Source organism: Quercus suber, unplaced genomic scaffold, assembly GCF_002906115.3.
Source record: "Quercus suber isolate HL8 unplaced genomic scaffold, Cork oak 2.0 scaffold_80, whole genome shotgun sequence".
NCBI lineage: Eukaryota > Viridiplantae > Streptophyta > Magnoliopsida > Fagales > Fagaceae > Quercus > Quercus suber.
Window position 1 is genome coordinate 1,343,835 of NW_027069545.1, and position 14,531 is coordinate 1,358,365.

General features: G+C 35.9%; 1 protein-coding gene across 1 annotated transcript; it reads right to left on the minus strand.

The window, feature by feature from the left end:
• Positions 1-203: 203 nt before the first annotated feature.
• Positions 204-1,100, minus strand: LOC112036240 (serine/threonine-protein kinase ZRK1-like). Its single transcript, XM_024069045.1, has one exon. It carries the CDS (start codon positions 1,098-1,100, stop codon positions 204-206), a length of 897 nt encoding a protein of 298 aa, XP_023924813.1.
• Between the last annotated feature and the right edge of the window lie 13,431 nt (positions 1,101-14,531).

Here is a 14,531-nt window from a genome sequence, read left to right on the forward strand (position 1 = left end):
AATCTGCTTTTTCAATTTTCATTTGATTTTATCATCTGGGTTTTCTTTAATTTTTGTTGTTGCTAAGTTTTTATAAGTTTCATGTGCCAAAGATTAAAAGGAAGGTAAAAGATTAGGTTTTTTTTTTTTTTTTTTTAGTTGATGTTTTTGTTTTGATCTGTTTGTGGGGCTATTGAGATTCTCTAAACTAGTACCTTCTTCCCCTACCAACATTGCAAGATCCACAATCTCATTTGTGCAATGACCTTAGCATTGTTATGCATGTACGCTACTAAACAAATGTATTTATCATTTCTCAATCTTATTTTGTCATAAGAATGTTGTCCGGTTAAAAGTTTTGGCAGAAGCATACCGAAGCTATACACATTAGCTTTCTCTGTTAAGTTGCGCGTAACTTTATACTCAGGGGGTGCATACCCAGGATATGCTACCACCGCATTATTGTCCACATGAGTTTCACCCTCAGGGATTGTTAATGAAAATCCAAAAGTGGACAGTTTGGGAACATCTTGCTTATCTAAGAAGATATTTTGTATATTTATACTCCTATGGATGATGGGTCTAGAAAAGGCAGTCTGGAGATATGAAGTTACATGAGCAATCTCCCTTGCAATCTTTAATCTGCTCACCCAAGTCAAGGGTTGTTGTCCTTGAAGGTCACCAGTGCCATGAATTCGATCGGCAAGGGTACCATTTGCAGCAAAGTCATTAACTAAAGTAGGAGATCGTGTGTCAAGGCAGCATCCTATGGGTTTAAGTACATTATTGTGATCACTCATCCTCACAGAAATCACTAGATCATGAATGACAAATCTGGTCCATACTTCATGACCCGGAAACACCCTAATGAAAAAAATTCTCCCTTCGAGAGAACCCTTGTACCAACCCAGGCTCTGGCAATTATCATAGTTATTGTTTGCCCTCATGAGCTCTTCAATTGAGAAGTTACGAATGGGAATGCACTTGCCATTGCAAGTGGCAATCAGCTTCTCCAATAGCAAGCTTCTATTCTCAAGAAACGCTCTTTTTTCTTTTCTTTCCTTACTTTTCTCACTTTCCTTACCCATTCTAAAGAAATTATCTATCCACCAACTCCGCATCGCTTGAAAGTTGAAAGTGAAGCCTTCCTCGCTAGTCTTTGTAGCTTTTAGGAGATTGCTACAAGTAAGTTCTGGGAGGTTTCTTTAACACTATTAAATAAGTGGAGTTTTCCTCAATCTTATTTTGCCTAAAACTAATAAGAGGGTCAATGGCCATTCACTGGGCAACATGTACCTGTGAAGTCAGCGGGAGAGTGCGAGGACCGGTTCTATGATTCCCATGACATTTGCAAGGAACTTGCTCATCTTGTGGTGTGTGTGGGATATTTTACTCGAATAATACGGGTAGTCTATGTGCTACACTACTAATGTTCTGTCATCAATGCATCTCCACCTGTAGACATTATTGTACCTCTTTTCGTATTTTGATAATAGAAAATGCTAACGAGTGCCCTTAGGGCACTGGTTAAGAATCAAGTTAAAGAAAGTTTTTATGGGAAAAAAAAAAACAATTAATATTTTGACAGCTTTTTTCATTTTCCATAAAAATAATGTTAAAACTTTTCTAAAATGAATTGTTAATAAGTGCCCTAAGGGCACTCGTTAGCATGACCCTTTGATAATAACTAGTGAGGGTTGCACGTGCAAGACAAGTGCTACCCTTGAGTGAGAAAATTTAAGACATAATTTTTTTTTTTGAAGTAGTATCAAACCATGTATTTAAATTTAGAATAGTTTAACATATGGCCATCTATTTAGTATGATAATTTCTTAGGAGAAGGTATTTGGTATCAAATAATACCATGTCAGCGTTTTTAAAATCTAATAAGTATGAGACATATCAGCAAAAAATAATTAACCCACTAACAATTGAAAGATTTGTGTTAGTGGGTAATTATTTTTGCACACATATCTCTTGTTTATTAAATTTTGATATGGATGACGTAGTATCATTTGATACAAAATACTTTTTCATTTCTTAGAACCTATTTACAAAAATTTTAATGAACACCTTTTTAAGAAAGAAAAAAAAACACATATGTCATTAAAGTATTTATTAGATAAAATTATAGATCTAGAAAATTTAAACTACTAATAAATTAGTGTTCTCTTGGTAACAAATAAAATACCATACATTATTATTTTTACTTTTTAAGTATGACTAACACATAAAACTCAAAAAGTATGAAGAAAATTTTTGGAACATCAAAATTTAATGAGGCATTTTAGTTATTGCACAATGAAATATTCTAGGAATCATAAGATTTTGTTAAGATTTAACTAAGAGAGTAATAGTAGGAACTATATACTTGTTTACAAAATATAAAGGAGGAAATTATTCAACTTTAAAATTGGAGGGGATGAAACTACCCCAAACATAAAGGGGGAAAATACTTTTTTCCCTTTTTTTTTTTTTGTTGGAAAAACTATGTGTTTTTTACTTTAAACAATGTGTTTTAAAAAAAAAAAAATTAGCACAAAAAAACTGTACGTAAAACTATGAATTTTGGCTAAAAAATGGCTAAAAAAAAAAGTCAGGAACACAATAAATGTCACGATATTTTCTCAATACCTTTATTTTAGCTATGGTGGGCCCTAGTATGATATTTTATAATTTTTATTTTAGAGTAATACTACATTCATAATATTTTCACAACAAATTCTAGGTGGTAAATTGTTATTGGCTTTAATTGAGACAACCACTTTAAACTTTGCATTAAAAAAACAACAAACTAAAGATTAACAAAAGAAAATTTGTGCATGAAACAGTGAATTTTTTCTCACCAAATTTGACTAAACCAAAAAAGAAGTCTAAAAGTACTACAAATCGTTACAATATTTTCATAATACCTTTATTTTCAACTATTGTAAGTTTCAGTCTAATATATTATTATTTATTTTATAGAAATGTTATCTCCATAATATTTTCATAGCAAATTTTAGTTGGCAAGTTGTTACAGATTTTAAAATAAACCCACAACTGATAACACTTATTTATCCATCAATAGTAACTTACCTATGATTTGTTGTGAAATTAATATGAAAATGTTGTGGACTTAGCATTTATTTTATTTTATTTTATCTATTAGAAACTAAAATCTTAAAAATTTTGAAAATATTGTGATAACAACAAGTGTTACAACATTTTTACAAAATATTTATTTTTATTTGTGGTTGGTCACAGTCTAATATTTTATTATTTTATTTTGACCTATAAGAAATTGACACCTCAATAATTATGAAAATATTGTGAAATTTGTTGTGTCAATATAACAATATATAAGCCAGTTGATATAAATATTTAAAAGAAAAAAAAATGTACAAACGGACGATTGAAGAAAAAAAAAAAAAAAACACATTGTAGCTACTGTAGCTACAGTGCCACTTGAACAAACCAAGAAAAACCAATATGCAATGTTTTGGCTCACTTGACTAAACCAAAAAAATATTGTTCCTTTACTCATTCACTCTTTTTATATATTTATTTTTATTTGTGGTTGGTCACAATCTAATATTTTATTATTTTATTTCGAGGTATAAGAAACTGACACTTCAATAATTGTGAAAATATTGTGAAATTTGTTGTCAGTATAACAATATATATGCCAATTGATATAAATATTTAAAAGAAAAAAAAGTACAAATGGACAATTGAAAAAAAAAAAAAATTTGTTGTCAGTATAACAAGATATATGCCAATTGATATAAATATTTAAAAGAAAAAAAAAGGTACAAATGGACGACTGAAAAAAAATTAAAAAAAATAAAGCGCGCACACACACACACTAAACGGTAGCTATAGTGCCACTTGAACAAACCAAGAAAAACCAATACACACCGTTTTGGTTCACTTACTAAATAAAAAAAAAAAAAAATTTGTTCCTTTGCTCATTCACTCTCTATTTTAACCAAAATAAATAAATAATAATAGATTCTACAAAAAAAAGTTCAAAGAGATGCCATCGATTGTGGAACCTTCCTCGCTGGGCTTTTCTTGAAGATGTTCCCATGTGGAGCTTTTCTTGATGGAAAAGTCTTGTGCAACAAAAAAAGCCATAACTCGCCCATGTGGCTAGTTATGGCTTTTTCTGTGGCTTTTTTTTGTGGCACCAGAAGGACTCTTTCTTGATAGGCCTTCCTAGAAGGTTCGTACTGAGGGTTAATGTCCATTCTATTGGGCAACATGTACACTGTTATTCCATAGAGAGCCCACCGATTTTATGTTTCGCATGAGTCATGACAATTGCATGTTTCCATTCTCATCTCCACTTTTAAATTAAAATCATTGGGGGATGTTAGACCTTCACTAAGGTGCATTTGAGAATTGTGGCTAGACAGTGAGGGCAGTGTGTTGAGGGCAATGTGTTGCTGTATGAGTTGTGTTGCTGTGGTGGGCAGGACAAGAGGGCAGTGGAAGGCTTGGAGAGTGGAGGGGAGGCTTGTAAGAGTTAGTTACAAGTAGCATTAAATGTTGTATTGTTGTCCTGCATTAAGTATTGTACTTAGTTACTTAGCTAAGATGTGTTGTACCTAGTTAGTTAGTGAGAATATAAGTTGTAATGAGATTCATTGAAGATTAATACATTGAATAGCTAATTCTTAATTGCATAGGAGGTTGATTCCTCGAAGAATCAATGGAGGCCTAGTTCCCTGAAGAACTACTAAATTGAGAAGTAATAGACATTAAGGACATTGATTCTTAACATTTGGTATCAGAGCTGGTTCTGTCATGGTGCAAGAAACAAGATACTCCCTTTTAAGTGAGACTGTTTCATTGGTTCAGCAGATGTTGGATGATCATGCCTCTACCATGGAAATGATCACACGAAGGTTGGAAGCTCTAGACAACAATTTCAGGGGTTTGCAAGCTGTGTTTGAAGAAAGACTTCCAGTAGTGCAACAACAAGAAGGTTCTGTTCCTCAGCCAGGAAACCATCATGAAACAGAGATGCTGCCACATCAAGCTCACCCAAGACTTGAGGTAGGTGCTCAAATCCCTAAACCTATTAGATTGGAGTTTCCTAGGTTTAGTAGCCAAGATTCAGGAAGAGTATTTGCTCAATTGTAAGAAGGCCTATAGGCTATTCCAAGAGTCTAGCAAGACTAATTGGCAAGAATCTCTAACAAATAAGCATGACAGTAAGGCTAGATCTTCAGCTAAAGTGCCCATACAAAAGATTACATCAGCTCAAATGAAGGAGAGAAGGAAGAAGGGTCTGTGTTATTATTGTGATGAGGTCTGGCTATTATTAGATTAGAATGAAGGATGAAGATGTTGAGAAAATAGCTTTTACGACTCATGAGGGTCCTTATGAGTTCTTGGCAATGCCCTTTGGGTTAACTAATGCCCCTTATATATTTCAATCTCTTATGAATAATGTGTTCGAGCCTTTCCTTAGGAAGTTTGTCCTTGTATTTTTTGGTGATATTCTTGTCTATAGTAGAGACATGGCTACTCATGTTTTGCATCTCAGATCAGTCTTACAAGTGCTGCTTGATCATAAATTGTTTTCCAAGAGAAGTAAATGCACCTTTGCTTGCTCTGAGGTTGAGTATTTGGGGCATATCATATCAGGCCATGGAGTGAAGACTAGTCCTAAGAAGACTCAAGCTATGCTTGATTGGTCTACTCCCAAAACTGTGAAAGCCTTAAGGGGATTCCTAGGGTTAATAGGCTACTACAGGAAATTCATAAAAGGGTATGGGTCCATTACTGCCCCATTGACTGATCTTTTAAAGAAGGATGCCTTTGAGTGGACTGATCAAGCTAACCAGGCATTTCAGAACCTTAAGCAAGCTATTTCTCACCCTCTTGTACTTGCCTTACCTGATTTTTCTCAGCCCTTTATGGTTGAGTGTGATGCTTCTAGTTTTGGAATTAGGGCTGTGTTGATGCAGCAAGGAAGACCCATTGCTTTTCATAGTCAACCTTCAAAGGGTAAGAGTGCTCATTTATCTACCTATGAGAAAGAGTTATTGGCCCTTGTTAGAGCAGTAAGGCAATGGAGACCTTATTTGTTTGGAAGCCCTTTGTGATCAAAATTGACCATCAAAGCCTAAAGTACCTGCTAGAGCAAAGAATTGGCACTCCTATGCAGCAGAGATGTATAACTAAGCTCCTTGTTAACTCATTTATCATTGACTATAAGAAAGNTATTCATTGAAGATTAATACATTGAATAGCTAATTCTTCAATTGCTATAGGAGGTTGATTGCCTCGAAGAATCAATGGAGGCCTAGTTCCCTCGAAGAACTACTAAATTGAGAAGTAATAGACATTAAGGACATTGGATTCTTAACATTTGGTATCAGAGCTGGTTCTGTCATGGTGCAAGAAACAAGATACTCCCTTTTAAGTGAGACTGTTTCATTGGTTCAGCAGATGTTGGATGATCATGCCTCTACCATGGAAATGATCACACGAAGGTTGGAAGCTCTAGACAACAATTTCAGGGGTTTGCAAGCTGTGTTTGAAGAAAGACTTCCAGTAGTGCAACAACAAGAAGGTTCTGTTCCTCAGCCAGGAAACCATCATGAAACAGAGATGCTGCCACATCAAGCTCACCCAAGACTTGAGGTAGGTGCTCAAATCCCTAAACCTATTAGATTGGAGTTTCCTAGGTTTAGTAGCCAAGATTCAGGAAGAGTATTTGCTCAATTGTAAGAAGGCCTATAGGCTATTCCAAGAGTCTAGCAAGACTAATTGGCAAGAATCTCTAACAAATAAGCATGACAGTAAGGCTAGATCTTCAGCTAAAGTGCCCATACAAAAGATTACATCAGCTCAAATGAAGGAGAGAAGGAAGAAGGGTCTGTGTTATTATTGTGATGAGGTCTGGCTATTATTAGATTAGAATGAAGGATGAAGATGTTGAGAAAATAGCTTTTACGACTCATGAGGGTCCTTATGAGTTCTTGGCAATGCCCTTTGGGTTAACTAATGCCCCTTATATATTTCAATCTCTTATGAATAATGTGTTCGAGCCTTTCCTTAGGAAGTTTGTCCTTGTATTTTTTGGTGATATTCTTGTCTATAGTAGAGACATGGCTACTCATGTTTTGCATCTCAGATCAGTCTTACAAGTGCTGCTTGATCATAAATTGTTTTCCAAGAGAAGTAAATGCACCTTTGCTTGCTCTGAGGTTGAGTATTTGGGGCATATCATATCAGGCCATGGAGTGAAGACTAGTCCTAAGAAGACTCAAGCTATGCTTGATTGGTCTACTCCCAAAACTGTGAAAGCCTTAAGGGGATTCCTAGGGTTAATAGGCTACTACAGGAAATTCATAAAAGGGTATGGGTCCATTACTGCCCCATTGACTGATCTTTTTAAGAAGGATGCCTTTGAGTGGACTGATCAAGCTAACCAGGCATTTCAGAACCTTAAGCAAGCTATTTCTCACCCTCTTGTACTTGCCTTACCTGATTTTTCTCAGCCCTTTATGGTTGAGTGTGATGCTTCTAGTTTTGGAATTAGGGCTGTGTTGATGCAGCAAGGAAGACCCATTGCTTTTCATAGTCAACCTTCAAAGGGTAAGAGTGCTCATTTATCTACCTATGAGAAAGAGTTATTGGCCCTTGTTAGAGCAGTAAGGCAATGGAGACCTTATTTGTTTGGAAGCCCTTTGTGATCAAAATTGACCATCAAAGCCTAAAGTACCTGCTAGAGCAAAGAATTGGCACTCCTATGCAGCAGAGATGTATAACTAAGCTCCTTGGTTACTCATTTATCATTGACTATAAGAAAGGGAAGGAAAATGTAATAGCTGATGCCTTATCTAGGCAAGGTGAGAAGGGTCAATCTGATTCAGAAACTGTTTTGTTCAATCAGGTGGAGTTGGTTTATTCTGATGCCTTTCTAGTTTCTAAGATGGTTCTTTGTGATCATTCAGACTTCAGTTTGTTTTGCTTGAACAGTCTTAGTAGCTTATTTCTCATTTCTTTTCCCCATCCAACTTGGCTTGAGGAATTGAAATCTAGTTATGCCACTAATGCTGAGGTGCAAGGAATCCTACAAACACTCCATACTAATCCTGCTACTGTTAGCAAGTTTAGTCTGCAGAATGGACTTTTGTTATACAGAGGTAGAATTTACTTGGGCTCTAACTGTGGTCTGAAGCCTAAGGTGATGAGTTTAGTGCATGACAGTCCATTGGGTGGACATTCTGGTTATTTGAAAACCTTCCACAGAGCTAAAAGAGGCTGGCTTTGGAAGGGAATGCAGAAGGACTTGAAGGATTATATTAAGGTTTGTGAGCTGTGTCAAAGGATCAAACATGAAACCAGAAAACTAGCTGGTCGGTTGCAGCCCTTAAAGATTTCTCATACACCTTGGACTTCCATAAGTATGGATTTTGTGGAAGGTTTACCTAAGTCCTTGAAGCAAGATGTGGTGATGGTGGTAGTGGACAGACTAACTAAATACGTCCATTTTATCCCACTGTCTTACCCTTATACTGCAGTCAAGGTGGCTTCCTTGTTCATGGCTCACATATTCAAGCTACATGGGTTGCCCACTTCTATAGTGAGTGATAGAGACCCTGTGTTTACTTCAAGATTTTGGGAGGAGCTGTTTAGATTGCAAGGAGCAGACTTAGCTATGTCTCTGCCTATCATCCTCAATCTGATGGTTAGACTGAGGTGGTTAATAGAAGCCTTGAGCAATATCTCAGGGCCTTTGTAGGGAACAAGCCAAGACAGTGGGTGGAGTGGTTGCCTTTGGTTGAATTCTGGTTTAATACTAATTACCACACTACCACTAAGGTAAATCCTTTTGAAGCCCTTTATGGTTTTCAACCCCCTAAGTTGCTGGACAACATCCTTGGCCTCACTAAGGCTGCTGCTGTGGATGCTTTTTTATTAACTAGGCAGCAGATTTTGGGCCTTCTTAAGAGCAACTTAGTAGCTGCTCAAGACAGAATGAGATTGTAGGCTGACAAACATAGGCAAAAAAGGAGTTTTGAGGTAGGTAATTGGGTTTTCCTTAGGCTACAACCCTTCAAACAGCACTCCCTTCGTTGGTCTATGGTAGGAAAGTTAGCACTTAAGTTCTTTGGACCTTTTCAGATTCTGCAGAAGGTAGGGTTTGTAGCATATAAACTGGATTTGCCTTCTACTTTAGGGGTCCATCATGTGTTTCATGTTTCTTGTTTGAAGGCTAAGATTGGACAAGCAGTCACTCTAATTCCAACACTTCCACCAGTTGATGCTCAAGGCCATATCACTCCTGAACCAAAGGCTATTTTGCAGAAAGGCAATGTCAACTCAAAAGGTTCAAGGATGCTATTGAGGTTTTGGTTCATTGGGAGGGCTCTTCTCTAGCTGATACCACTTGGGTTCTTCATAATTTGTAGGTTCAATACCCTCACCTTGTGGGCAAGGTGCTTTAAAGGAGGGGGCATTGTTAGGAACTTCACTAAGGTGCATTTGAGATATTGTAGCTAGACAGTGTAGGGCAGTGTGTTGGGGTGTGTTGTTGTGGGAAGGGCAATGTGTTGCTGTATGTAGTTGTGTATGCTGTGGTGGGCAGGACAAGCAGGGCAGTGGAAGGCTTGGCAGAGTGGCAGGGGAGGCTTGTACAGAGTTAGTTACGAGTAGCATTAAACTGTTGTACTGTTGTACTGCATTAAGTATTGTATTGTTGTACTACATTAAGTGTTGTACTTAGTTAGTTAAGCTGAAATGTGTTGTACCTAGTTAGTTAGTGTAGAATATAAGTTGTAATGAGAATCATTGAAGATTAATACACTGAATAGTAATTCTTGAATTGCCATAGGAGGTTGATTCCCTTGAAGAATCAATGGAGGCCTAGTTCCCTTGAAGAACTACTAAATTGAGAAGTAATAGACATTAAGGACATTGAATTCTTAACAGGAGAGAGAAGAATCAAGTAATATTTATAAACTACAGAATTAAGAAGAGGGAAAAATAATGAAAACCATACCATTAACATACTTTCTAGAATTATCAAAAAAATGTTCCTCACATTCATACTAAGACATCGATACAAATCCTTCCATTCAATGATCAAATTATAAAGAATTAAAAAAAAAAAAAAAAAAAAAAAAAAACAAGAAAGAAAAAAAAAAAAAAAAAAAAAAAAAAAAAAAAAAAAAAAAAAACAAACAAACAAACAAAACAAACAAAACAAAAAACTAAGTCAAGTATGAGGTTCTATTGAGCAAGGAAAATTCAACTCAGATTGCCGAGGTTTCCATTTTTCTTTTTATTTTAAATCATGGCAAAAGCATCTTTTCCACCAATATATTTAGGGGTATTTACGTTTTGGTCCTTTTTCTTTTCTTTTTTAAAATGACGGCAAAAACAAGTTCATTTGACATTTTTTAATTCATGCCAAATTGTAACTACATGTCTAACATTAATTTTTGTCTCTGAGAAATTTATTAAAGAAAGAAACATATCAAGAATCAGTACGCAGAATACACAGCAGACTATCTTCACACCAGCTGCTAAGCTGAAGACACATAAAAACCAGATAAACTAAAAGAGAACCAGCTATTTGAAACTGAGTTCCTAACTTTATTCCAAGACTCAATAAGAGGCCTAGAGTTTAGCTTCAAATACTGCCATATTGCTTCTTCAATATTTAACGTTGCTTGTGAACTCTGGCACATCTATGTATCCAGATGTGATAAGCCATGGCAGACAAGGCTATTTTACATAAACTTCTCCCCTTTAAATCTCTTATGCCCCATTACAATACCTCAAGCCAACAGCCTATATTATTTTCTCTTCCAAGCATAGCATAGCCATCAAGGGAGACCAAATCCTTTTGGTAAATACATGTCTAACATTTGATAGTTGGAAAGGAACTTGGATCAATATTCAAGTAAGAAAATAACTGGTCATGGAACCAAGCTCTCAATCCGCCTGAGCTCTTTGGTGACATCAACCATTGTTGGTCTTCTCTCTGGATCTTCCTCTGTTCATGTCAAGGCGAGGTCCACAACAGATTGTAACTGCTGCTCTAGACTAGCACCTCCTTCCCCTACCAAGATTGCAGGATCCACAATCTCGTTTATGCAACAAACTTGAGCACGGTTATACATGTATGCTACCAAGCTATAACCTTCATCATTTGCCAATCGTGTTATATTATCAGAATCCTCTCCAGTTAAAAGTTCTAGAAGAACAACACCAAATTTATATACATCAGTTTTCTCATTTACCTTGCCTGTTGCTTCAAGCTCGGGAGTTCTGAACATTGGATGCCGATTCTGAAAGCCTTCCACATCAGTTTCGCCCTCAGGGATTGACACAGAAAAATAAAAGTTGGACAATTTGGGAACATCATGTTCATCTAATAAGATATTTTTTTTATCTATGTACATGTGGATGACAGGTCTAGAGAAGGCAGCATGGAGATAGGAAATTGCATTAGCAATTTTCCTTGCAATCTTAACCTTCTCTCCCACACCATGGGCTGATTTTGTTGTTGAGTAATATGGCAGACAAAAATTTGATCTGCAAGGAAACCATTGGCAGCAAATTCATACACTAGTTAAAATGGGAGATGTAGTCTCAAGACAACACCCTATAGGCTTTAATACATTACTGTGAGCGCTCATCTGTGCAGAAATCACTAAATCATTGATGACAACCTCGGCAAATGATTCATTTTCAGGAAATCTCTTAACGAAAACCATTCGCCCTTCAAGAGAACCCTCGTACCAACGCATTCCATAACGTTTGTTATAGTTGGTGGCTTGTTGGAGCTCTTGAGCAAAGAAGCTACGGATGGGAATAGACCTGCCATTGCAAGAGACAATTAGCTTCTCCAGTAATTTGCTTCCATTCTCAAAAAACGCTCTCTCTCTTTTCTGTCTTTCCACATCTTTCTTACTCATTTTAAAGAAACTATATCTATACCAACTCCGCATAGCCTGAATGTGGAACCTTGCTATCTTCCTACCCTTTTTGCCTGCTCTGCTCTGCTCTGCTCACAAGGAGTTTTTAGAATACTACTGTATAGCCATAGGGACGCTCAATGGACTTATATTGAGGTTACACACTAAACCAAGTGCAGCTTTTCTCAACAGCCATTCTAGAAGTCTCTTATCAAGGTCCATTCCTATATATGGTATGGGCAACCAACGTGTGCACCTATTACTCCATGGAGAGCCATATGTTTTGGCCAAGATTGCTCCTTTTGACTGTTCTGACTCTAAGTCTTATGTGTGCTCATGCTTTGACCAAGATTGCTTCTTTTCCATCATCATGCATCTCTGGTTCTTCTGACTTCCCTCCTTTTTATTTGTTAGGTAGAAGCAGGTGTCTCATTCATTCTCATTTGTTTATGTTGACTGTTTCACACACATATCTATAATTAATGCAAAAATTGTCTATATTTTAACGTGATGTGAAAAAAAAGAGCTAACGGATGTCTGATAATCAAAACCCAAAACCATTATATATTATATAAAAGAGAATTATATTACAAAAAATAATTTTAAAGAAAAAAAAAATGATGCGTATGTTTTACCAATAAGTATTAGTATGTAAATCATGCAATGTATGTGATTTTTAATTTTTTATATAAGCTAGTCGGTTACCCATGCAAGACATGAGAAAGTTTAATATATATATATATATTTTTTTTTTTTCTTTCTCTCTCCTTTATTTATTTTTTTAAAATATGAAATTAGATAATTTTCTTATTACCCAGTTGCCACAGGCCCTCAATGTGTTGAAGACAGAAATGAATTGAAGTTGAAATCAACAAAGGATAAAACGACAGAGCATACAGAGCATGAAGAGCAAAACGGTGGTAGTTAAAGGGATGATTATAAAACGCACAGCTTTACTTAAACAGCAAAACGGTGTCACGCAACCCAGTTCAAGATTCAGTTGCAGTGGCGCCAAAGTTAGTTAAGAGGCAGTTATTACCTCCATGAATTGCGGAACTGACTCAAGTGGTTTTGATCCAATTATTATTCTGTTAAGATCAGTGGAATGTGTAATATAAATAGAATGCAAATGATCAATTGTAATGTTAAGAAAAACAGAAATATCTTTCTCTCAATTGAAGAATTTTCTCTGATAATTCTCTCTCTCTTCTCTCTCTTTCTCTCCCTTTCTTGCTCTGTTTTCTCATTGATTTTCTTTCGTGCATTTCATCAATACTGTTTCAATTCCTTCAATATAATTGTGTTAGTGTTACTTCCAATCTGAAATTCATAGTTTTAAGAATTTCTTCACAATGATCATATATTGGAAGTAAACAAACTTACAAAAGTAATTAAGTTAGCTGTGCAGGCAGTGCCACCAACTCTTGACATTTGTATTCAGCTAACTTCTCTTTATAATGCGTGGTAAATTGTACTTTGAACAAGATTGCGTGTTTCCATTCACATCTCAACTTTAGACGTTTTCCCTCTTTTCTTTTCTTTTCTTTTCTTTTTTTTTTTTTTTTTTTTTTTAATAATTTGTTAGTTGGGTGGAAGGATTAGGATTTGAATCAATGTCTCAGTATGAACGTGAGGAACATTTTTTTTTTTTTTTTTAATAATTCTAAAGAGTATGTTTATAGTAAGGTTTTCTTATTTTTCCCTCTTCTTTAGTTCTGTAGTTTAGAAATATTACTTTATTCTTCTCTCCCGAATGATTGTAATTAAAAAAAAATCAATACCAAAAAAAAAAAAAAAGTCAAGTGTGAGATTCTATTGAGCAAGAAAAATTCAACTTACATTGCTGAGGTTTCCATCTTTCAAAATATTTTAATGGCATGTTTGGATGTTTAAAAAAGGAGGGGGAGTAGAGTAGAGGGAGGGAGAGTAATGCAATTACCTTGTTTGGAAGTTTTTTAAAGAATGAGGGGAGGGGTTTGGAGGAGTTTGGAGGGGTTTGGACTCCCTCTAGCCCCCAATTTTAATTCCCCCAAATTGGAGAGATTTGGAGGGGGAGTAGAGTACATAAACTATTAACCAAGTAAATTACCTAATTTACCCTTATTATATTAACAAAATTATACAAGGGGAAGGGCTAATTACTCCCTTCCCCCTTACTAATTTTAAAAACATCCAAATAAGGTGGAGGTGAATCATTCTCCTCTACTCTCCTCCCCACTACTCCCNTTCATCTAATAAGATATTTTTTTTATCTATGTACATGTGGATGACAGGTCTAGAGAAGGCAGCATGGAGATAGGAAATTGCATTAGCAATTTTCCTTGCAATCTTAACCTTCTCTCCCACACCATGGGCTGATTTTGTTGTTGAGTAATATGGCAGACAAAAATTTGATCTGCAAGGAAACCATTGGCAGCAAATTCATACACTAGTTAAAATGGGAGATGTAGTCTCAAGACAACACCCTATAGGCTTTAATACATTACTGTGAGCGCTCATCTGTGCAGAAATCACTAAATCATTGATGACAACCTCGGCAAATGATTCATTTTCAGGAAATCTCTTAACGAAAACCATTCGCCCTTCAAGAGAACCCTCGTACCAACGCATTCCATAACGTTT

What these genes read in the sequence shown, in the direction of transcription:
- LOC112036240 (XM_024069045.1), bottom strand. Translation starts at nt 1,100, where the DNA reads ATGCGGAGTTGGTGGATAGATAATTTCTTTAGAATGGGTAAGGAAAGT.